The 24,265-nt window shown below is 30.9% G+C and overlaps 2 protein-coding genes across 3 annotated transcripts in view; one reads left to right on the forward strand and one right to left on the reverse strand.

The window, feature by feature from the left end:
* Positions 1-4,820: 4,820 nt before the first annotated feature.
* Positions 4,821-12,616, reverse strand: LOC127728144 (insulin-induced gene 2 protein-like). The gene is made up of 6 exons (XM_052235387.1): positions 12,498-12,616; positions 9,476-9,665; positions 9,068-9,192; positions 8,451-8,617; positions 7,481-7,580; positions 4,821-5,738 (listed from the first exon to the last, which is right to left on the reverse strand). Exons 2-6 carry the CDS (start codon positions 9,651-9,653, stop codon positions 5,703-5,705), a joined length of 606 nt encoding a protein of 201 aa, XP_052091347.1. The 5' UTR covers positions 9,654-9,665; positions 12,498-12,616; the 3' UTR covers positions 4,821-5,702.
* Positions 12,617-12,746: 130 nt separating this feature from the next.
* Positions 12,747-24,265, forward strand: part of LOC127728064 (coiled-coil domain-containing protein 93-like) — a 36,949-nt gene continuing 25,430 nt past the window's right edge. The window contains exons 1-9 of one of the 2 annotated variants that reach the window (XM_052235254.1): positions 12,747-12,846; positions 14,607-14,720; positions 15,253-15,347; positions 18,360-18,570; positions 19,472-19,528; positions 20,549-20,646; positions 20,843-20,879; positions 21,783-21,869; positions 24,192-24,242. In XM_052235254.1, coding sequence (XP_052091214.1) covers positions 12,757-12,846; positions 14,607-14,720; positions 15,253-15,347; positions 18,360-18,570; positions 19,472-19,528; positions 20,549-20,646; positions 20,843-20,879; positions 21,783-21,869; positions 24,192-24,242 — 840 coding nt within the window. In that variant the 5' untranslated portion in view covers positions 12,747-12,756. The remainder of the gene's footprint in view (positions 12,847-14,606; positions 14,721-15,252; positions 15,348-18,359; positions 18,571-19,471; positions 19,529-20,548; positions 20,647-20,842; positions 20,880-21,782; positions 21,870-24,191; positions 24,243-24,265) is intronic. The other variant, XM_052235255.1, reaches the window with a different exon arrangement.

Here is a 24,265-nt window from a genome sequence, read left to right on the forward strand (position 1 = left end):
AACGCCATGGCAAAACAAGAAAAAGACCAGAAGACAATTAACAGTATACGAAACACAACACAAACCCCACCAGAAACCGGGGGAGATCTCAGGTGTTCCGGAAGGGTTAGCAGATCCTGCTCCACATGTGAGACCCGTCGTGTTACTCCTATTGATTGATATCTTGGAGATATAACAAATGTATGCATCTACTTCTCGTTATTCAAAAATATACCAGTCTCAAGTTTATCACTATTAAACTGAAATAAACTGATATGATTTATTTGCTATTACATGTATTAGCATCAGTTAAAACAACATTGTGTACAGCTCCTTATCATAATTTTTTACAAAAGTTTTATTTTTTCAGTTTGTTTAATAACACTTGTTATAAACAGAAAAAGGCAAATTTCTGACACAAATTTTATGACTCCCAATTTTTTCTGTGTTTAACGAATAAATACATGAAAATGACAATGTTATAAAATGTAGGTACCGATTATTAACCATTTAGCATGTCTTAAATTTATTTCGTGTGTAATATAAATCAACCTCAAAGGTTTTTGGGGAAAAAATCAAATTAGATAAACTAAACAGTTATTTTCATTAAGAAAATGAGAAATTGACTGGTCTTTAAAACACAAAGACAATTTTTTTTAAACATTGGTCACCTCTTTTGATTAAGAACTTCAGCTGGTGTGTTTAATATCAATCATTTGAGATATTGTACTTTATTTCATGACATCTCTTAGCTGATTTTAGATGAACGAAATGCTATACTAGTATAATATGTTTGGTGCCTCTCCAAAATTTAATCCAGACTACTGCATTCTATTAATTTAAGTCGTTTGGATTTTTTATATGTTTTACCATATATGAACTTTCTTGTTTGTCCTTGGAATCCATTCTTAAAATTCATGCAGCCTACATGGATTTTAAAATGATAATGTAAAAAAAAGATAGGTATGTTCACCTATTCCATTGTTTGTTTCATTTGTGTTAAAATATGTAAATAGATTTACCTTTACAAGAATCTATACTTCTATTTAGTCTATACCGCTGCTAGTAAACTATTAGTCCCCGAGTAGTCAGAACTTCTGTACTGACATGATTTATAACCAACCTTTCTAAAATTGTCCGTTTATAAAGTTAGAAATTATAAAGAAACTAAGGTTTCAACTCCCTCAAGCAAATTTGACATTAGATGGATTTGGCTATTATTTCAGGTCCTTTTTGGAAATATAGCTCAACTGTTTCGGTTCTAATACATCCTTGGCTTTCAAATATTCGGCTTTCAGCTTTCCTGATGAAGTTAAATCCAGAAAATCGCTTCGGACGCATGAAATTAATAAAGCGTTGGTTTTTTTTTAAATGAAAACATCCCCATCTTAAATTTGATCCTTCCAATTCATTTTTTTAATGTCCAATATAAAGAAAAAATGGCATTATTTAAAGTTTGTTCTCAAGCATAATAAGACTCTAAACCACAATTGAGCAAAATACAGTTTTGAAATGATCTGTGTCAAGATTATAAGAAATGTACTAGGTACACCGACGTTGAAACAGTGGAGACAAAAGAAAGTATGCCACTAAGTCATAGGAGAAAATCAAAGCTGAATTCAAAATGTGAAAACTCACACCAGCACAAAAACCTGCGAATCGAGTAACTGGAGTAACAAAATAAACAAAGAACCAAGGTTGAAAAGTTCAGTCCTTATCTGAACTTCAAGGACCGTACAAAAAACACGACATGTTCAATTTGTCGTGTTCGCAGTCATAGATCAGATGGAAACAAGGACAGATCACGATGGCACTTCGTGTGAGTTTTTTGGATACATTTGCAGAGATGTCTCAGTAATCATTTATGCATCTAATGAAACCCAGGTTACTATTAACTCTGTGAAATATTCATTGCATACCAACCTAGTGATGAAAGATTTTTTCATCATTAACGAGTTCTACAACTGTAAGATCCCACAACATGATAATGAAGAACTCCCTACAGTTATTAAAAGTCTCGGCATTTTAAATGGAACTCTTCATTTAGTATTTTTGATGATAACAATGCCACACATGAATCCGCTACTTAAACCTGATGTACAATTCTGATAAACACAGCTGCTATAACAATTTGCGCCATTATCCGTCCAGTTTCATCTAATCAAGCAATATCCGGACAGTCAATTTATCAACAAAATCATGTATACCCATTTATACCATAAGGATATCAAACAAATTTAGTACTACAATCCTTATTAAAATAATCACATTCCTCAACAGCCTCCTTTGCAAACTGCAACTCCGCCACCCAAATCTACCACTAACAAACAGGATAACCACATACCGGTAATTCCCTTTTATTTTAACTGCACAAAGTTTTATTTTCAAACAGAAGTCTACTGTTAACGATTTTAGTGATTTCTATTTCATGACTTCGAAGAGGAGATAACTCTAGTCATTTTGTGAAAATAAGTGTGATTTCTTTGAAACTTGTGCTTATTAGCTCGCAACATAAGAAAGCTTATCTGTATCTGAATCGTTACGTCGTAACTTTTAACTCTTAACTTATTCATTAGATTGAACTTATCATGATACATATGTATTGCCTGCGAATAGCCTCAATTGGAGTAGTGTTGGGAGATTAATTGTTAATGTGTACTCGGTGGTTAAGATTAATTTAAATATCTTCCTTGTCAATATCTGTGGAGTATCACTTAATGTACAAGACCTGGCGTACTTGTATTTATAGCTTCAGTGATTCGGAAGAAATTTCAATACAACATAGAAATATTGTGGAAAAGTAATGACATGAATACAGTGTGGAATTTGTGTATGTTAATATCCTTTGAACCCAACTTTACATTGATATACCTTACTTGCATATTTCAGTTATATTGCTACCTTCTTTTAAAATATTCAAGACACTTTATCCGTGTAGTAACTGGTCCATAAAGGACGAATCTTGAGTTTACTAGTATCACAAGATAATATATATAAGTGTACTTTATATCAGCCCGGAAAAACAACAATGAAATTCATTAAATAATTCATCTAGATTAGAACCAACAAAATCTTCTGTATCCTTCTTATGTAATTAATTTATTCAAACTCTCCCTCGTATTATAAAATCATAGAAAGATTTCCAAATGGGGAATAAACTGGAATGAAAGTATGGTGCTAATTGTAAAGAAAATGCACTAAAAATCACATACCTACATGTATTCAAAATACGTGTACTGACCAAATATAATGTCATTATTGTTTTGGTACATATATTTTCATCTTTTAAATAAAAAATTTTGTGTTCAGCTAAATTAATCAATAAATGATTGGATTTTCAAGGAGAAATTTTAAAAGGTCTCATCGAATAAACTCTACCGATTTTATTTATTCTATGTGACAGTTCACCTTGCAAACATCTAAATATCCTAAACAACACCAACCGATTCTCAAGAAAAGTTTTCAAATTGTTAGTTTTGTTCACATTGTTGTCAATATAATGGAATTCAATGCGACTGTCATACAAGTGAGAGGTTTTGCTAGCTATAAACCAGGTTTAATCCACCTTTTTCTACATGAAGTTCCTGTACCAAGTCAAGGAATTTGACAGTTGTTTTCCATTATGTTGATGTGTTTGAGCTCTTGATTTTGCCATTTGATAAGGGACTGTCCGTTTTGAATTTTCCTTGGAGTTCGGTATTTTTGTTATTTTACTTTTTATTTGTTTCCCAATAACTATTGAGAACCATACATGTTTTTTTATGCTGGTTGCGTTGCTTGTAATCTCATTTACCCCTCATTTGTATCTAATGATACTAAGTTTATCCTTTCAATCTTTCAGACTACAAGAGATGACAGTTAATAGAAACTCCAATTTCAAAATATATGGTGTTTTACCACATTGAAAGGTTCAAGACGATACACACATATCCAGCATAAAAAACATTGCAATACTGAAGAAAAAGTAAAACAGCATTTGATAACTGTATGACAAAGAATTCGTTAAAGACAACCATAAGACTAAAATTGAGAATGGAAATGGGGAATGTTTCAAAGAGACAACAACCCGACCAAGGAGCAGAAAACAGCCGAAGGCCACCAATGGGTCTTCAACACAGCGAGAAAATCCCACACCCGGAAGCGGGCTTCAGCTGGCCCCTAACAAAAATGTGTACTAGTTCAATGAAAATAGATGGTCACACTAAACTCCAAAACATATAAATTAACTAAAATTAAAAAAACATACACGACTAATAAAGGCCACAGGCTCCTGACTTGGGACATGTGCAAAAATGAGGCTTGGTTAAACATGTTTTGAGAGATCTCAACCCTCCCCCTATACCTCTAGCCAATGTAGAATAAACAAACACACAGCAATACGCACAGTAAAAGTTTACCAATGTTAAAATCTTATGAATCCATTCAGAAGATAAAATTCAAAAAAGAAGAGCACACAAGCTGAACTATCTCACCTGCTTCACTGATTGTGATTGGTTTAATGTTGAAAGTCTTGTAAAACATTTTTTTTTTTACTGCAAGTATCGCATGAACTTACATTATTGATGATCCATGTAAATGAGGTTAAGTTCAGATGAACCCTGCAAGAGGGCTATGTACACCCTACAACCATTCAATTCACAAAATATAGTTGACCTACTGATTATAGTGTATGAGATACCTTTAACCTTGATCACTATTCCATGAAATGATGCCAAGGTTTTGCTGAACCCTGTCTGACAAGACATGCAGACCTTGCAAGGATCCAATATACTAAATATTATTATTAAATTACTCATAAGTGAGCCCTACCTGTCAAGGCAAAAGAATTCAAACAATGTATATTTATTTATACTTTTTTCTTGTTTTAGATTTATTAAAAACTTTTCTCTCATATCGTAACTCAACAATAATGATGTTTCTCTAAGAAACCAGATAAATGTCTTTCATTCCCTGTTCTGACCCATAAAACTCAATCATACATTTGACCATGTTTCTCTCTTGCACATGCATACTTCATAAAAGCATGAATTCCATTCTCACACATGCATACTTCCCAATAACACTTGTTCCATTTCATACTGTCATTATATTTTTCATTCTGTCACACACATATATGAAATTCATAAATCATTCTTTCACACACACGTAATTCATAAATCATTCTTTCACACACATATGTCATTAATAAATCATTCTTTCACACACATATGTAATTCATAAATCATAACTTTAAGGACATTTCCTCTTTTAACACTCACACTGAACACATTATGTCACACATCACAACAAACTCTTACTCTGCCTGGTAAAATATTCAACTGCTAAGCAATGATATTGCCCATAACATTACCCAAAAAACAAATGATACATGTATCTTCAAAATGACCAGAAAATGTATTTGCACATGTTTGATGCAACACCAATTAATACCAACCTAATGCCATGACAGGACTGCCAATTCGTCCTGTTTATGCTGCCTTCCTTTTAATGTCAAACTGAATACAATTACATCCAACAATGTCCAAGCCGCAGTCCAACGAACTTTATGTCCAGATTGAGCTTTTAACTTTAACATCAATATTTATATAAACTTTTCACTGTATGTTTATATGACTGATATAGTTCTTGTATTAAAATTCTGGAGTAATTTCAGCAATATGACAAACAAAATAAAACTTTTGTCTACAGATCTATAATCAAATAAAAGTCTTGATTTATTTCTGTCAATCATTCTTCACCTTTTCCTCTTCTTCTTCAGGCTGCAAAAATACAAAGTAAAATATTAAAAGTGCATAAAGTTGTGTGTGTATGAATATTATCACAAGGCATAAACTCAACTTGCTTCAATTTCTCTGTACACAATCATTTTATCATAAAGAAAAGAAGAACAGATGCTCCCGCTTGTAAATATGCAAAAGTCAATGTACTAATTCAAACATAATGACTTGTTTCTGTAGGGGTTGTCTTTAGAGATTGCTCTCATTGTTCAATAACAAACAGTAATGGGGTCAATAACAAACAGTAATGGGGTAACTCCAGAAGGTTGAAAGTGACACCACCAAAACTTGAACGTAATATGTGTTTCGTGATAATAAGCATTGTGTTTAAATTTTATAACATTTGGTGACGCAAAGTGAAGTAAGAGAGCAAAAATTGAAAATTCACCAATTTTCCCATTTATAAAGGGACATAACTCGAGAACTGAGAAAGTGACACCACCCTTATTCGAACTTGATCTGTGTTTAATGGTAATATGCATTGTGCACAAGGGTCCGGAAACGGTCATATTTGCCAGTCATGTCCTAAGATGAAACTATTTGTCCTAAACGAGTAATTGGGATTTAGGACAAATTTTATTTTTTTACAGAAGTAATTTCGGTCATTTCATTGACTCAATGTTTGAAATCGGATTTCTTAATCGCCATTTTGCACTTGTGATCACTTGTTTTTGTTTAAAATCCCTTTCCTGTAATAAAACTGCCACTACAGTAGTTAGATAAACATTGGCTAATGATCGCTAATCACTTTTGACCTGTGGTTTTAATTCACACCTGACAGTGATCACAAGCTCAGAATAATATCTTTAAAACATTAAAGTTCCCTGACAAGTGTATTCATTATTTATTTACTTTTCATCAAAGACAGTCATCAATTCTGATTTAAAAATTAAATCTAAATTTACTTAGAAAAAAGTATATTTCATGAGTAACACATGTGCTTTATTTATTATGTAATACGCATGCGTGAAATTGTCTTCAGCAAATTTAATATTTAATCGTAAAATGCAAATTGATTTCATGCTAAATTAAACGAGTGCAACTATTATCTGTTATATTCAAACACTTTTAAAGGTAATAAAATAAAAAAGCCATAAAAAGCCCGTGATTTCCTGTCAATTTGATAAACAAGACAAATCCCGGAAATGAATCTGGAATTATTCATACTTCAAAATATCGAAAACTTCCGGTTTTAACTTTTGTCAAATCGAAAGAAACGTAAGCAATGTCTGAGAATTAACCATTTTGAGTCATTAAAATCATTTCAATTTTAGACTGTTGCCTTCCCTAAACTGTCCTTCATGGTAACGGTAATCCATTTACCTAGTAAATGCGATGAAACAGCAATACAAGTTCGTCATGTTCGTTGATCCTATGAATATAGTCAAGTTGATATCGACAATTTGAAAAGGGGCACCAACTTTTCAAACATCTCAAAATGACCGAAATTGTCTGGAAAAATTTCCAGATCCTTGATTGTGTATAAGTTTCATAACATTTGGTCATGGTAACCTAAAGTTAGAGAACGGAAACCAATTTCGGGAAGTGTGGAGATACAAGCATGATAAAGGGTAAACCTTAGTGCCACCACTGCCATTGGAAGGGCATAAAAAAGGACTAGGCAGTTGACTTATTTATCAATTATTTCACTCTATACTGAAAAATATACAATATTTTATAAAAAAATATAATAATTTCCCATTTGAATAAATAAAAAATCTTACCACTGCAAGCTGTCTACCAATATTACCAAAAGTAACACCTCCTGAGAAAAATATACATGGAACCCATGACCTTACAAACAGGAAATCAGCTTTTGTATACCTGGAATATATGGGAAAAAAATATTAATACTAATACTCATGGTGCCTTGGCTACATGCATGTATCTCATTAAATTAGTGTGCGCTTGTATTTGTTGTTTACTTAACTTCCAGTGAAACAGTGTGTGTGGATGAAATTTTATACCAGTAAAAGAACCCTATGAGAACATACAACTCTATCAATAGTGACATTAAAATTAGGAGAAATATGCACAGGCCATTCATTGTACCACAATCCAGTGAAATATACTCTGAAGTTGATGTTAATTTATCAACATTTAAGTTACATAATACAGAATTCACTCCTCCCCCTGAAAAAAAATTAGGCTGGAAAGATTAAATTGAAATATAGATAAGGGCTACCTTGGAAATTATGTATAAAATTATGTTATTTTTCTTCTTCAGATTTTAATACATTTCACTTAAAGTGATATAGATATAAGAACAAACTTTATAGCCTACACAGCATGCACAGTTGAGAAAAACTTTTGATAAGGCTTTCTCTCCTTGTACTTCCAATAATGTTACTATAAAAATTCAGCAACAGAAGTAGAAGATAGCAGACATGATTCCAAATAATCAGCTTCATTTTAGTAACGCTGATCATTTTTTTTTATACAAGATCATTCATTATTGATTTGCTTGTACCTGTATTTCTGCTGTCAAGAAAGCAAGAAGTTTAGAGAAATGGAAGTATATTTTAATTGTTTGTTCATCTTCGTCTTCGTATAGAATGAACAATCAAAATTAGTCAAGAAATAACTCTTCTCTATAATTCCTGTTTACAGACAACAGGAGGAGGAGGAGGAGGAGGAGGGACTATAATGATATATCAAATACGATTATTCTATTACACTTATTAGGTGAATTACCTGTAAATTCCAGAATAAACAACCAGTTGTGTCATAAATGTAGCCAGGACAGCAATGCCAACTCCCAAGCTAAACCCACTGCCGGATCTGTCAAATAACCACCACAAACCTATAGACATTGCTGCCAGTGTCAATGATAGTTGAAAATTGTCAGCAAAATCTAATCTCTAATACAAAGTTAAGAAATTTTTTAAAACATACATGAACTTAACATTCAAAAATAGCAAAATTTTCATATTTCAAGACAGTTTCAAGAAACGATCCAAATGAAATTATTCGAAATTCTCAAATAAGGAGTTTTCAATTTTTGTTTATCTAAATTTCATATTTTGTGATAAATATAACAATTGAATAGGTCTAAAAAAAAATTTAAATATGATAAATATGAAAATATACCAGAACATCCACCAATGAATACTTGACACTTTTTCACCATTATTTTTATCATATATCAAGTTTTTCATTATATTAAAAATATAAAATTTAAATTTAAAAAAAAACTTATACCAGAAATACTAGTAAAAACATCTCCCTGAAAATGTAAGATTGTACTGAATTAAACTGAATTAAACAATACACATATACATATATTATGTAGAACTATATATAAAGGATACAGCACTAGCATGGTTGATTCCTACAAATACTGCCACACATCTCATCACACTTGACCATTCCCTTTTATACACAAGTGGTTCTCCTAATTTCTGGTCAAAGAAAGGGTACAACAATCCTATACATGCTGCAAAAGAGAAGTTAATTGCTTTAACAGAGTTGAAAAAAAACCAACATTTTCTGTAGATTCAATATTATGTTCTTATTGCGATTAAAAATTCAAATATTTAGAAATAATAATAATATCAAATTTTATGTGTTTAATACTTATACATTGTATATTGTATGAACTGCTTGATTTAACATGCTACTGGATTTTTATTGGTACAATCTGACAAACCAGTTATTTGACCAAATGCTGATCAGAGTACAAATGTACAAATGTACATTGTATACAAGTAAAAACAAACCTGCTGCTACACCAACTACTGGGTGAACCCACCAGTCTGATGTAAGGTAACTATTATAAAATTCCATAGGAAAATTAGGTATTCCTCGCTGTTTCTGCAGTAAATTCAACACCACAGAAAAAAATGTGCCAACAAAAAATAACACAGTTGCTCTCAATGTTACTGTACAGGAAGCCATTACAAATATTTTCTGAAAAATAAAATAAAAAAATCCATATAAGATCATATATTTGATAGATAATGTAAATTTCTAGTGCATTTATATAATAACAAAGCAGCTTTAAGCTATAACAGGCAATCAAGTAAAAATGCAAAAAAAAAATATATATACAGATAAAGTTTATAAATACATGTACATTGTATATATGATTAATATATCTGACACATAATCACACATGCACTACTGCAGTCAGGGTAATACATTTTACAACAATGTACTTATACATGTTTACTGCTTGAAGTTTCAAGTAATATTTCCTTGTAGAAGTAAATTTGTAAAATTTTAATTCTCATTTCAAGATTTGAATAATCTACTTTGGCTGTTAGTTTTCTAGTTGAATTTTTTGTTTTAGATTTCATCCTGCCAGATTTAGCTTACTGTACGGTATTAGTTTTAATTGTTGCTGGCTGTACAATAACCTAAAGGTGCTGATCTCCACCTCACGTGATCATTGGTGGATAGCTGTCTCATTGGTAATCTTTACCACATCACCTTAGTCTATATTTACCGCATCACCTTATTTCTATTTAGGTTCCCTACTTCCCTGTCAAATGCAAGATAGGTCTTAATTCCAACACTTCGATAGTCATTCATAGAAGCCTAATTTGATGCACATGGATAAAGTGCAGGGTTCTCACAAAGGAATTTTCAAAATGTGTCCAGGGACTTGAAATTTTTACACATGAAATACATTATCATATTATTAAGGTAAAAATGTGTGTCTATTGGAGGTAATTTTAAGGATAAGATTATTGATTTTGTAAAAAGAAAAGAACTGTTGATCATATGTTTATTTTAAAAACATTAAAAGATAAATATACTGGATCTGGTGGGAAATTATTTAAATGTTTTATAGACTTCAAGAAAGCCTTTGATCTTGTATGGCATCTAGGGTTTTTTTTTTTAAATTAAGAAGCATTGGAATTGGAGATAAGATTTATAACATCATTAAAGATATGTATGAACAAACTAATTTATGTGTTAAACAAAAGCAGGTCTAACTTAAATATGAGATAGGAGTTAGACAAGGGGATAACTTAAGTCCATCTCTCTTTAAACTATTTATTAATGACCTCCCAGAGTATTTATTAGATAATAACCATGATAGAAGTGTTCAACTTGGTACACTAAATTTAAACTGCCTCCTATATGCAGATGATTTAGTGCTTCTTTCAAAATCAGCAGAAGGCCTTCAGTCATCTATTGATAGACTATCAGAATATTGTAAAATGTGGGGCCTAGAGGTTAATATGAAAAAGACAAAATGTATAATATTTAATAAATCAGGAAAGGTACAATCCAAAAAATTCCTTTATAATAATAATGTCCTAGAAAATGATAAAAGTTATCGCTACCTTGGAGTTATATTCCACTGCTCTGGCAGTTTTAAAGAAGCTAGACATTCCCTTTATCAAAAAGGCTAAAAAGCATATTTTAATTTTTAAACTTTGTAAAGCATTTGGGAATCAAAAACCAAAGATAAAAAAAAAATTTCATATTTTTAATACACAGTGAAGCCCATTTAATCATATGGTAGTGAGATGTAGGGTTTCTCAAAAAGTACAAAACATTAAAGAACCCCCCAGATAATATTAATTTTTTATTCAATTTATGTAAAAATCTTGAACAAGAAAAGTTGCACTTAAAAATGTGTAAATATTCATTAGGTGTAAACAAGAAAACCACAAATATTGGTGTAATTGGAGAGGTTGGTACTTATCCACTTTTTCTAGAAACAATTTATATGTTAAAATACTGGGGGAGTTCCCGGGGGTTGGACCCCCCCTTTTTTTTTACGATCAATACATTTGAATGGAGACATATAGTTGGAACCCCAAGGTGTATTGAATGGTTTGATTTATTTTTTGGGGATTTATTTGTATTGTTTTCTTGTGTTTTTTTTTTTTTTCATCTGCAATTGTTTTAAACAATCATTGTAATCATTGTATATAAATTTAATGTAATTATTCAGCTCAGTTTTGGGCGCTGTGATTAGCAATAAAACATTATTCTATTTTATTCTACGTCATGTCAAAATGCCAGATTTTGATTGGTTAATACGAGGGAGATAATTCACTCTATCCCATGGCAAATACTCTATTACCCTTCACAGAGACGCTTGCTCAAGTGTGCGCTTTAATAAATACGGATGTACAAGACGACATAGTTTATTACTTTGAATTTGAAATTTAATAGACAGTAATAACAGAAAATTCAGTATAATAAATTAAATAACACATATCTGAGAGGATGATAGAGCAGATTGTTACCCCTCGAAAAGACATTGTCAACCTTGGCTTCGCCTCAGTTGACAATGTTTTCTCGGGGTAACAATCTGCTCTATCACCCTCTCAGCTATGTGTTATTTATATACTATTCCATAGCCTTAATTGAATATCTTGCCTATGACCAAGCAAAGTTTGTTGACTCTAAAGAAGAAAGTTGTTTCCCTGCTGACTTTTCGATCATTTTGAGGTTTTATGCCAAATATTTCATTCGTAAGAGAACACACATTTCCAAAATAGAGATATTCATCCAACAGACATAGACGAGTTACAAATGCACATCATCGCCACATGTACAAATGAAGTCCAAATAACTGAAACTACTATAACGTGTAGTCTCAGAAATAATTATGTCGTCTTCGGACTTAAAAGACTATTTTTCAATTTTTGCTTGAACGTCTTTCTTACAAGACTATCGCTGAGTATCAGCCATGCAGCAGTTTTAATTGTACTTTCAAATTCTTGTATGCTGTTTTTCACGAATACCCTTTGTAAAAATCGAGTTTATGTTACTTACATGCTTTAAACTGAAGACTGCGTCTGATAATGCTCTCTATTGTTGTTTGTTTACTATTAAAATATGTACAACAACATGTTAGATGTTGATCAGCTGTTATCATGTATCTGCCGAGATAGTCGAACCATAAATTTTGACCAATCAAATAAGGGATTTCTTTGCTCCAAGTATAGATATCCAATCAATACTTGCGAACTACAAAGCGGCTTACCTGCCGGTTCTAAAAATAGTTACAATTGATCATGTGACATTGTTCAAAATGGCAGCCAGTGGGAGTGTGTTTGCAGGAAGACCACGAACAGGTTCCAGGCTGCCTGCACAGCTTGACGCGGACGGCAATGAAGCAGAGGTTATCAATATCACAGGGACTATGCCACCCTTAATTTCTCCCAACCTAATTAATAAAAATGGAAAAGTTTTCCTAAGCTTTTAGGTGCAAAGGACAAAAATGGCAGTTTATCATGCATCTAGAAAATAAGTCTGAGTACAGACAAACCTGTGCATTTTGAAAAGTTTTAAGACCTAGCATCCATAAGACATATGAAAGTTATATGCATTTTGTGTATCAGAACGATCAAATCTTTTTCAGATTTTGATGGGCATTTTTTTTTCTATTCCTGATGAAAGTGTAAAATAAAATAATTAAGTGAAATCAGTTGATAACAGAACAGTAATTGACAAATGAACTATAAACATGTAAGCACGAAATGCTTAAACTGCACTTTTATGGAGTCTTTCATTTTATATGTGCCCATTGTAAGCCATGACTTGACTATGGCAAGGATACAAATCCTGGATCGTCCTGAATATGTATGAAATATTTGCCACTGGATGTTAAGCAACCAACAATCAATCAATCAAATCCTGGATGATGGTGTAATCTGCCTTCTTAAAGAAATTTTTAATTCATTGTTGATAGTATAAATCAGACTGCAGCATTTTTATCTTTTAATTTTCCATTGATTTCATTTCCTAAACCTTTTATAGCTTCCTATATTTCATTACTGTACATTTGACTTGTTATTGTCTTTTGGTCTTTATGGATAGTTGTTTTATAGACAATCAAACCACATCTCCTTATTGTTGTGTACATGTAGTTTTATATACAATATTTATCTTTGAAGTTGTGCAATGAATTCAGTAAAAAATTGCATTTTCTGATGTCAGATCTGTCATTATGATATAATACCATTTTTCATTTGAATCAAAAAGATATTTAAAGTACATATTATAATAATTATTGAAGGAGGAGTACATGTTTATAATTATTGTTTAGTAATTATGTAAAATTTCATTGTTGTTGCCAACAAGGGACATATACACATGATATATGTAGGGACATATACACATGATATATGTCCCTTAAGTCTATTCAAAACCCAATTCAGAAAATTCATTTGGAAGTAAAATAAAAAGATATGATTAGAAAATATAACTCTCTTTTTATTTCAAATTACTGTATTACAATGTACATGTACTTACAATTTTCACCAACAAGGGTTAATTTACATGTATGTTAACTTTTCTTTAAAGGTACTTTTAAAAATACTTGGGCTGACAGATATTTTTAACCAATCAAGCCTACTCATTTAAGTTAAAAAAAAAAAACATTACACAAAACAGAATAACATTTTTCAATTAGCAGAATAAATTTCACCATTTTATGAAAATTCTACAAAACTTTGATTTTTTTTTGTAAAACCTGGTCAAAATGATTAAATATACCATTTTAGGGAAATAAAGAGTAAAACATGAATATAGTTAACATTTACACCTACAATGCTTTTTATTTTGTAACATACTCATCTATATAAAGTTATAAACTAAAGTATATTTGATTTGTTGAGGCTTAAGCTTATTGCATCTGTAATTAAAAAATCATAGAAACACCTCAAATGAATGCACTGACAAATTTCCCTTTCCTGCCACACAAACAGGTAAATTAGCAGTCCTGTGATATCACAGCTAAGCTATATTTTAATTTGTATTTACTGTATCATGATAGTTGGCTTTACCATTGATCTAAGCTAAGTATGTAATTTTTTCATACTTTTGGCTGTACTACCCGCTGAATTTCACTGTTTCATATATATACCATTTGTTTTACAGTTTGATGTGAGAGAAGATGAGGAACAAGATGTAAAACTTGGTCAGACTTTGGATCTGTTGTTAGCTGCAGGATACTTCAGAGCTAGAATTAAAGGATTATCTCCCTTTGACAAAGTACAATACAATTATGTTTTTATTCATATATTCTTACAGATATAACAGAAATTTACATTTTTTATATGTATTCTCATAAGAAACTTTTAGTCTTGCTGAGTTTAACATGTCATGTGATCAATGTCCAACTTTTTGCTTCTTAAATATTTTGTAATATATATACATGTATATATATAATATATATATTTATGAAAAAAACCCATTGTCAGTGTCTAGCGGCTTTCATCCATCTGAAGGGACTTTTCAAGACTAATACGTTGTTGTTGGTAACGTTGGTCGTTAACATTGTTGAGGAGGTTTTATGACATGTCATTGTCGATGTTTTGCTTTTTATATATATCATTAAATGAAAGATTAAGTAATGAATATTTGAACTTTTCATTGTTTTGACTTCAAAATTTAATATAAGGACTTAATGTAGTTTAATATATTTTAATAAATGAATGATCTAGTTATGAATATTTTATTGTTTTGACTATAAAATGTTAAATAAGTACTTAATATATTTTTGGTTATATTTTTTTAATTGAAGGTAGTTGGTGGAATGACATGGTGTATAACAACCTGTAATTTTGATGTTGATGTTGATCTGCTTTTTCAAGAAAATTCCACAATTGGACAAAAAATGTGAGTTTTGTTTCATGAGGTTGTATAAAACTTGCATTTTCAGTTTTATGAACTTGAAATAAAGAATAAATTTCAGCACGTTAAGATAAAGATATGGAACTATGGGGTTTTCATAAATGAGACAGGAATCCAGGCCAACATCTGAATATAATAAAAACCATCATTGGCTAGGACACATTTATGATAAGGAAAGATTTTTCATTGTCCCTCATATATACAAGAAATTATAGTTCTAATGTTATTAGGCCAAATAAAAATATATGTGTGTTTCCAGTTACTCGACCGACACTAGTTTACACAACCAACCCTAAAACTTTTTTTTGCATTTCCGAAAAATAAATTTGAACAATCACATTTTCTGGAATGTTAACTTCAATAATTAATTTCACAAACTTCTGTCATCTGAATTTCCATAAAAAGTATCCATTACGGCTAAAAATACCACAAGTTCTGAACAGAATGTAACAAAATTAATTAAAAACGTAACATGTCTGTTTATTTTTCAACCAAACATTTAGAAAATGTGAAGTTGTATATAGCCAGAACTGGACTCATTGAAAACACAATTTTTTCCTGGATTTTGACAATCCCTCCAAAAAAGTGCCTACCTATCGACCCTTTTTTGTTCAGAATATAACTGGAACCACCCATATAATTGTATTTGACTTTTATGTATGCCAAAATTTAGTCTCTCATTTTTGGGATAAAGATTGCATTTCAAAATCCTTATGGTACTGACTTGATATCTATATCTTCCAAGATTTATCCCTATCTTTGATAGTTCAAACAAAATAGTGCAGTGAAGTAGTCATTCTTTAGGTCTTATCCAGGCAATGTAATGCAATTAATCCATGATATGTTATACTTAGATATTGAAGTTAAAATATGATGTGTATTTGAATTACCATACTTGTCAAGAAAACCTTGTTATATTGATAATTACATAAGTAATGCATGGCAAATGCAGTCAGGATTCTACTCCGTCAAAATTATCTCCCCATTACGCCACCTAATTTTTATAATCGTAAAAATGGAAGCCATTGTAGTGATGACGTGCTGTCAATTTAGCTCTTGAAAACCGATAAATTTATCCACATAGCATCATTACGATCCTTAATTTTATATGCTAGTTGTATTTTAAAAGACAAATGTATCTTCTAGCTGTTTAGCATCATTTAATGTACTTTTATGCATTTGGTCAACTTAAAACTATTATCTGATCGGTTGTCCAGGGGATTTTCGAACGTTAAAAAATATTAAAAAAAATTCTAATTAAATATTTCGTGGAAGGGCAGACTATAAATTTTCAGAGGTTGAAGACTAATTACCCTAGATAACACACAAAAAAAATGAAGTATTTTTGAAGTTATGCATTTTTAAGATCCACATGAAAAGTCTGTCGTCAAGTACTTTTAGTAAAAATATGTTATTCCAACACACCTATTCTATTCTTATGACTCATTAGAAAGGTCACTTGACCCATATATTTCGTTTTTTAGTACTGTAAATTTTTAATGTTATTATATCAACCTAGAGTCTAAATATATAAAAATAATAGAATCTGAAGCGAGATGATGTATCAAATATTTTTCTTTTATACGTTTTCCAGACAGAAAAGTCAACTCAAACAAGCCTAAACATAAAAAGGTGTACTTGACTTTCTCTTTTCAATGAAATTATTGCCCATTTTTGGGATTTTTTCCCCAAAAACTGTCACCAGGGGCCCGGGGGCAGAGATGCAAATTAAATCTTTAAAAAGATCAATTAATTTTTTTTCGGTGGAATTTATGCTTATGCACAAAAAAGATCCACATGTATTTGCACCTACCACAATCGACGGTTTTGTGAAAATTTGTCTTTAATTTAAAAGTTAACAAATATCTCTAAGCTACATACCATAATTTAAGTAAAAACACATACATAAGATGCATAAAATCCTAAATTAGGCACTTTCATTGAACTTTTAAGGCCCATAGATACAGATGTAAACAATTCAAATTTACCAACTTAGCCTTTTTAACCTTCTCTAACAAAGAGTTCCATTTCTTTTGCTTAATTTCAACTGGGTTTACGCCTGTATGAATCTGTTGTAGAAATAGGTTCAACAACAAACTTACAATCATTTACAAAGCAAGATAACTCTAACTCAAATTTACAATTCAATGTTTTATTTAAAATTCACAAAATTGCAAAATGAAAGCAATGTTTACCCTTCAGTGCTCACAAGCAATCTAATTAACTTTTCTCTGTTTTGCATGTGTTAACTGACAATGTGTCATATAACATCACATGTGGACTATTAGATCAAAGTTAAATGATATTTTTAGATGAAGATCTGTTGTATTTGATAGGGTCAGTAACATACATTGATTCTCTAAACTAAATATTTATTATATTGTGGATTCTTTATTTTTCGTTAGATACCAATTTTTGTGGATTTCTTTGGTAAAGAGGAACCACAAATTTAAATGTTCAACAAATTACAAATTTTCTATTGGGTTGTATGCAGACTTTGACATAACCATGAAATCAAATATCCACAAAAATGCAAGATTTCCTCAATCCATGAAAATTGGTATCCACGAACATAAATGAATTTACAGTATTTTATATTCCAGACATGGCCAGTGTTCCACTACAGTATTTTATTTATCCTGGAGATTAAAATTTTATCAATTCCAAATGAATAGTGAAACAAGAAAATGTAGTTCTTCATCACAACTGCTACTGAGATTTCAAATTCAGTTTTAACCATTTTGCTTCATTAGGCAACATCTTTAATACCAAAATTTTTTGATAACATAATGATAAAGAAATCCAAAGCTTAGATTTCATAAAAAAAAATCCCTCTTTGATGTGAATCAAGCCTCTTTTAAAAATATTATGTATGACTGTAATCTGTTATATAAGTTGCTGTGTGATTAATAGGATGCATGTATTTTTCCAATTCAATTAAATACAGCATTCAGTCAGTGTTAAAAATTGATCTTATTATCCAACTGTTATTTTCAGAGCATTAACAGAAAAGATTGTAGCTGTTTTGCCAAAAATGAAATGTCCACATAGAATAGAACCTCATCAAATACAAGGATTGGATTTTATACATATCTATCCAGTTGTACAATGGTTGGTGAAACGTGCTGTGGAAACAAAAGAAGAAATGGGGGATTACATCAGGGCATTCTCAGTGTCGCAATTCAACAAAAACCATAAAACGCCAGAGGTTTGATAATATTGTTTATATAATTTATACTCAAAATGTAATTAATACCTATTAGTGTAAACAACAGTAGCAAAATTGAATAATTTTCTGTTAATTCAAATACATTTTAAATCTAGATATCTAAACAATTTAAACCTTGTCGGTCTAATTATTTTCTCTCAAATACATGCTAGAAAATGAGAAAAATGTTAAAATTAATGAATACACAATGTAACTGTTAATTTTAAACAGTAATTATTAAAGCATAAGCGCTTTATACTAAAAATGTGAGCACATTCAACACTCTTACAACCCTATTTAATCACAAAAAGAAGCATTCAAATTTTATAATTAAATTTTTATGCTACAACCATGAAATTATGAGTTAAATCAAACCTTTCTTTGTATTTCTATGTATTGTTTTACTTTTGTCATAGAGAGCATATGCAGTCATATGATAGATTTTCCTTTTTATACAGAAATAAAATATAACTTTCAAAATTACCTAATCTTACGAAACTTCTAAGAAATTTAATTATGTAAGATAAATTATGTGTACATCAAAAAGTGAAAAGTGTTAATGAATACACAATAAACATGTATGTGTTAATTTGAAGCAGTGATTTCTTGGTGTTACCTCTTACAACATCTGTCCAAATTAGTTTTGCTAAGAATTCCGCTCAAGCCAGAGCTAGGGGCCATCTTAAACTTGCAGTGAGGTGAGAGTTTTTTGCTCCGTGTTGAAGGCCTCACTGTGACTTTGAGATGAAGAACAGCAATAAAAACACTGTTCCTTTGCTTTTTGTGTGTTTTTTTGTTGTGCATGTACTGATTTTGTGTCATGGATGGATACCCCATATCCTTTGTTTTTCTATTATATATACATAATAAATTTTGTATACATCAACATTTTCTTTTACAGGATGTTTCATTTGAGTTATTGATAGAAAAATCAACAGACTCAGTCGCCAGTGTAAAGGTAATATCTAATTACTAACAAAATACTGTGGATTCATTTATTTTTTAGCTCACCTGGCCCAAAGGGCCAAGTAAGCTTTTCTCATCACTTGGCGTCCATCGTCCTGCGTCCGTTGTCCGTAAACTTTTCCAAAAATCTTCTCCTCTGAAACTACTGGGCCAAATTTGACCAAACTTGGCCACAATCATCATTGGGGTATCTAGTTTGATAAATGTGTCCGGTGACCCAGCCAACCAACCAAGATGGCCGCCATGGCTAAAAATAGAACATAGGGGTAAAATGTAGATTTTGGCTTATATCTCTGAAACCAAAGCATTTAGAGCAAATCTGACAGGAGTAAAATTGTATATCAGGTCAAGATCTATCTGCCCTGCAAACAATTTTCATAAATTTTGTAAATTTTTGTAAATTTTTACAAAATATTTTCCACTGTAACTACTGGGCCAAGTTCATTATAGATAGAGATGATTGTAAGCAGCAAGAATGTTCAGTAAAGTAAGATCTACAAACACATCACCATCACCAAAACACAATTTTGTTATGAATCCATCTGTGTCCTTTGTTTAATATGAACATAGACCATGGTGAGCGACACAGGCTCTTTAGAGGCTCTAGTTGTGGATTGAGAGAAAATTGTATTTCCGTGGATATTGGATTTCATGGTTTTGCCAAAGTCTGCATACAAACCTATAAAAAATTTGTACTTTGTTGAACATTTAAATTAGTGAACTCCGTTTGGTGAACCAACGCCTGTGTGAATCCTTTCGGTAGAGCCCATGAAGTGGATACCTTTGGTGTGCCGGGTTGTCAAATAATGCAAATGAATGCAACACTTAAATAATACTCAAAATTGATATTATTTAAATTAGTGGTTCACTTTTAAATGTAATGAGATAAATTTTACCATGACAAGATGCACTCTGCTAAATTTTAAGTTTCATTACTGTTTAGGAATCTTTTTAGTGGTTTTGATGATGTAATAAAATCTAGTCTTGTGCTCAAGTTGAACACATATTGCAGGAGAATTACAAGCCACAGAGAAGGTACCGCAGACCTGATGCTGAAAACTTAAAAGATGAAGAAACAAGAGTTCATTCTACATTGTTAGAATATGGCAGGTAAAGTTTGGTAAAGAATGTATTTACTTATTAAATTTTATACAAATAAAATTTTGAATATTCTTCTAAATTTTCATATACTGGTTTATCAAAAATGTGAGATTTCTTCTGAATTTGAAAGTTCTCTGAAATTATAGAAAATGAAAAAATATTTTTATCGAGCGAAAGCAGCATCAATTTTTTTAATTTTTTCCAGACGTTATGGAATCAGTAAATCAGACCAGGAAGAAAAGGTAACAGAAAAGTTATTGACATCAACTGTTGTATGAACTTGTATGTCTTTTCAAGTATTTTACCTTTCTCTTGGGGGCCCTCAAATCTGTATTCTTTAATTTTTTAAGCCATTTTTCTCTTTTCTTTATATCTTTTGCCCATTATAATTTAACACCCTGTTATTCTCAATTCTTTATTTTTTTACTCATTTTTCTGTTGTAGTTGTCCATTATTCTCAATTATGTAAACCCCACTCAGACTCTCATGCAGTTTACTGTTCAGCCTAAGTTTACTGGTATATGAAGAATCATATGATACAGACTAGCCAATGTATCTAGAAGCATACACTATTGCTCCTCTGAAGATACTTTTATGTTCCAATTTAAATATTTAAATATAAATTTTCTAGAAGGGAAAGATGTGGTATCCTTATTTATCCTGATACTGTGAATTTATTTTTGTGGATACCAATTTTCTTGGTTGGAGGAAATATTTGATTTTCTGGATGTGCATACAAACCTTTAGAAAATTTTCATTTTTTTTATCATTTGAATTTGTGGTTAACAGTTATCGACAAAATCCACAAAAAATGGTACCCAATGAATAAAAATGAATCCACAGTACATGGCAAATCGGAGGACAGCAAAATTTGATGTCTTACTTGAATATCAATCAGCTAAATGTTGAAACCAACCAAATGATGAATTCAGAACTATTGTTTAAAAAAATGTCCACTAATCAGCAGTCATGAAGTTTTGAACAAGTGAAAAATTAGAGAAATTGTATCAAATCAAATAGAAGAAAACATCTAATTAATATCGGATAAAATATTTAGTTGACAATTATAGTAATATTTTGTGTTTTGAAACTTGAGAATAATTAAGGCATGTGTTAAATGTATGTTAATGATGTATATTTCTCAGGAAAGTGAAAAAAGTGCTAAGAAACGTGCTGTTGCAGCTGGTTTGGGAGGGGAGACAACTGAGGAAGATTTACAGGCACAAGAAGAGGTATATTTATAAATATTTGAAACACTTTTTAGCTCACCTTTCCAAAGGAAATGTGAGCTTTTGCCATCACTTGGCATCCGTCATCGTCGTCCGTCCTGTATAAACTATTTCAAACATCTTCTCCTCTGAAACTACTGAACCAATTCCTACCAAACTTATGCTGAATGATGCTTAGGGTATCTAGAATAAAGTTTGTGTTTTATTTTTTGTTTCGTAAAAAAACATGGCCGCCATGGCTAAAAATAGAACATAGGGTAAAATGTAGTTTTTGGCTTATATCTCGAAAACTAAAGCATTTAGAGGAAATAATCTGAAGGGGGTAAAAATGTTCATTAGGTCAAGTTCTATCAGCCCTGAAATTTTCAGATGAATCTAACATTCCATTGTTGGGTTGCTGCCACTAAATTGGTATTTTTAAGGAAATTTTGCAGATTTTGGTTATCTTGAATATTATTATAGATAAAGATAAACTGTAAACAGAAAAAAATTTCAGCAAAGTAAGATCTACAAATAAGTTTTATATGATCAAAATTGTCAATTGATCCCTTAAGGAGTTATTGCCCTTTAAGGACTATTTTACACAATTTGTTTATCATGTTTTCTAACTTTAAAATATCTTATCTGAAACTATTGAACCAAATTAAACAAATCTTAAGCTGAATGATTCTTAGGTTATCTAGAATAAAGTTTGTGTTTTATTTTCTGTTTCCTCAGAAAACATGGCTGCCATGGCTAAAAATAGAACATAGGGTAAAATGCAGTTTTTGACTTATATCTCAAAAACTAAAGCATTTAGAGCAAATCAGACAAGAAGTTAAAGTATTCATTAGGTCAAGGTCTACCTGCCCTGAAATTATCAGCCAAATCGGGTATCTGATATTTAGGTTATTGCCCCTGTATTGATGATTTGAAGGAAATTTTGCAGTTTTCTGTTATTATCTTGAATATTATTATAGATAAAGATAAACTGTAAACAGCAAAAATGTTAAGCAAAGTAAGATCTACAAATAAGTTTATATGACCAGAATTGTCAATTGACCCCTTAAGAAGTTAATGCCCTTTAAAGACAATTTTTCACAATTTGTTCATCTAGTTTGCTGCTTACTTTAAAAAATCTTCTCCTTTAAAACTGCTGAATCAATTTCAGCCAAACTTGGGCTGAATGAGTTTCAGAGTATCTAGTATAAATTTTGTGTTTTATTTTCTTGTATGTCAAGAAACATAGCCACTATGGCTAAAATGGAACATAGGGATAAAATGCATTTTTTTGCTTTTGAAGAAAATATGACAGATACAAAGAACATTTAAATGGCATTTTTAAGCCACTCATTAATATATATTGAAAAGCAAAAATAATCATTGATGAAAGATTTAAGAAAAAAATTACAGGTGAGCGATTCAGGCTCTTGAGAGCCTCTTGTTTAAAAACATTTTGTCAATATAATTATTGATATTTTTTTAGAGGCCATGGTGGCTGAATGGTCTAAGCAATCAAATTACTGTATCACTAGCCTGTCAACACTGAAATTGTGAGTTTGAATCCTGCAAGTGGCAGGTGTGTTTGACTCCAATCTTAATTTACTAGGATTGTCAGTTTTCCTACTGAAGGTCGGTGGTTTCCTCCACCAATGAAAACAGAGAGCCACTAAATAGTGAGATAGTGCTGAACACTAATCAATCAATCAATATAGATATTTTATTCAATTTGTATATGTGTTATCAATTTCTAGGCTCTTTACTTTTGAAATCTATATTTCTTCACACAAATTTTTCAATAAGTTATATAGCAAATGAAACTCAAATAACAATGATGAATCATTCTATTGTTTGATGCTATTATTTTCCTATATAAGCTTAAGGGGTTACTCTCAGACCTACTTAGTGTTTGTGAGTAGAAATATCTAAATCAATCAGATGCTCCAAATCAAACTTTATTTCATTTCTATATTCTTAATTTTTTTTCCATTCCTCTATTCTTTATAAATTTTGCCAATTATTTTCTAATTTTTATATTTTAGCACCTCTTTTTTCTCTATTCTTGATTTTTTTTTACTTATTTATCTCTTTCTTTATGTTTTTGTTTAATTTTTCTGTAGTATTGGCCTATTAATCTCTATTCTGTAAACTCCATCCAGACCCTCTTGGTAGTATTATTTTGTTAGAATGTGTACTTCGAATTTTAAAATATGTAGAATTTTGTAGATTTCTTGTTTAAGAAATAGCACAATAATTTTAAACATAGGCAGATGATTTTGTTGTGTTGGTATATTTTTATTTCTTAATCCAGTTTATTTCATTTTAAAGTGTTTTTTTTTGTTTCAGAAAAGGATAGCCATGTTGATGTCAAGAATGTCAGCTATGGGGGTTCAAGAGGTATGGCAATAGGCTATTTTTCA

The sequence above is a fragment of the Mytilus californianus genome, unplaced genomic scaffold (genome assembly GCF_021869535.1).
Source record: "Mytilus californianus isolate M0D057914Y unplaced genomic scaffold, xbMytCali1.0.p SCAF_2, whole genome shotgun sequence".
NCBI classification, from domain to species: domain Eukaryota; kingdom Metazoa; phylum Mollusca; class Bivalvia; order Mytilida; family Mytilidae; genus Mytilus; species Mytilus californianus.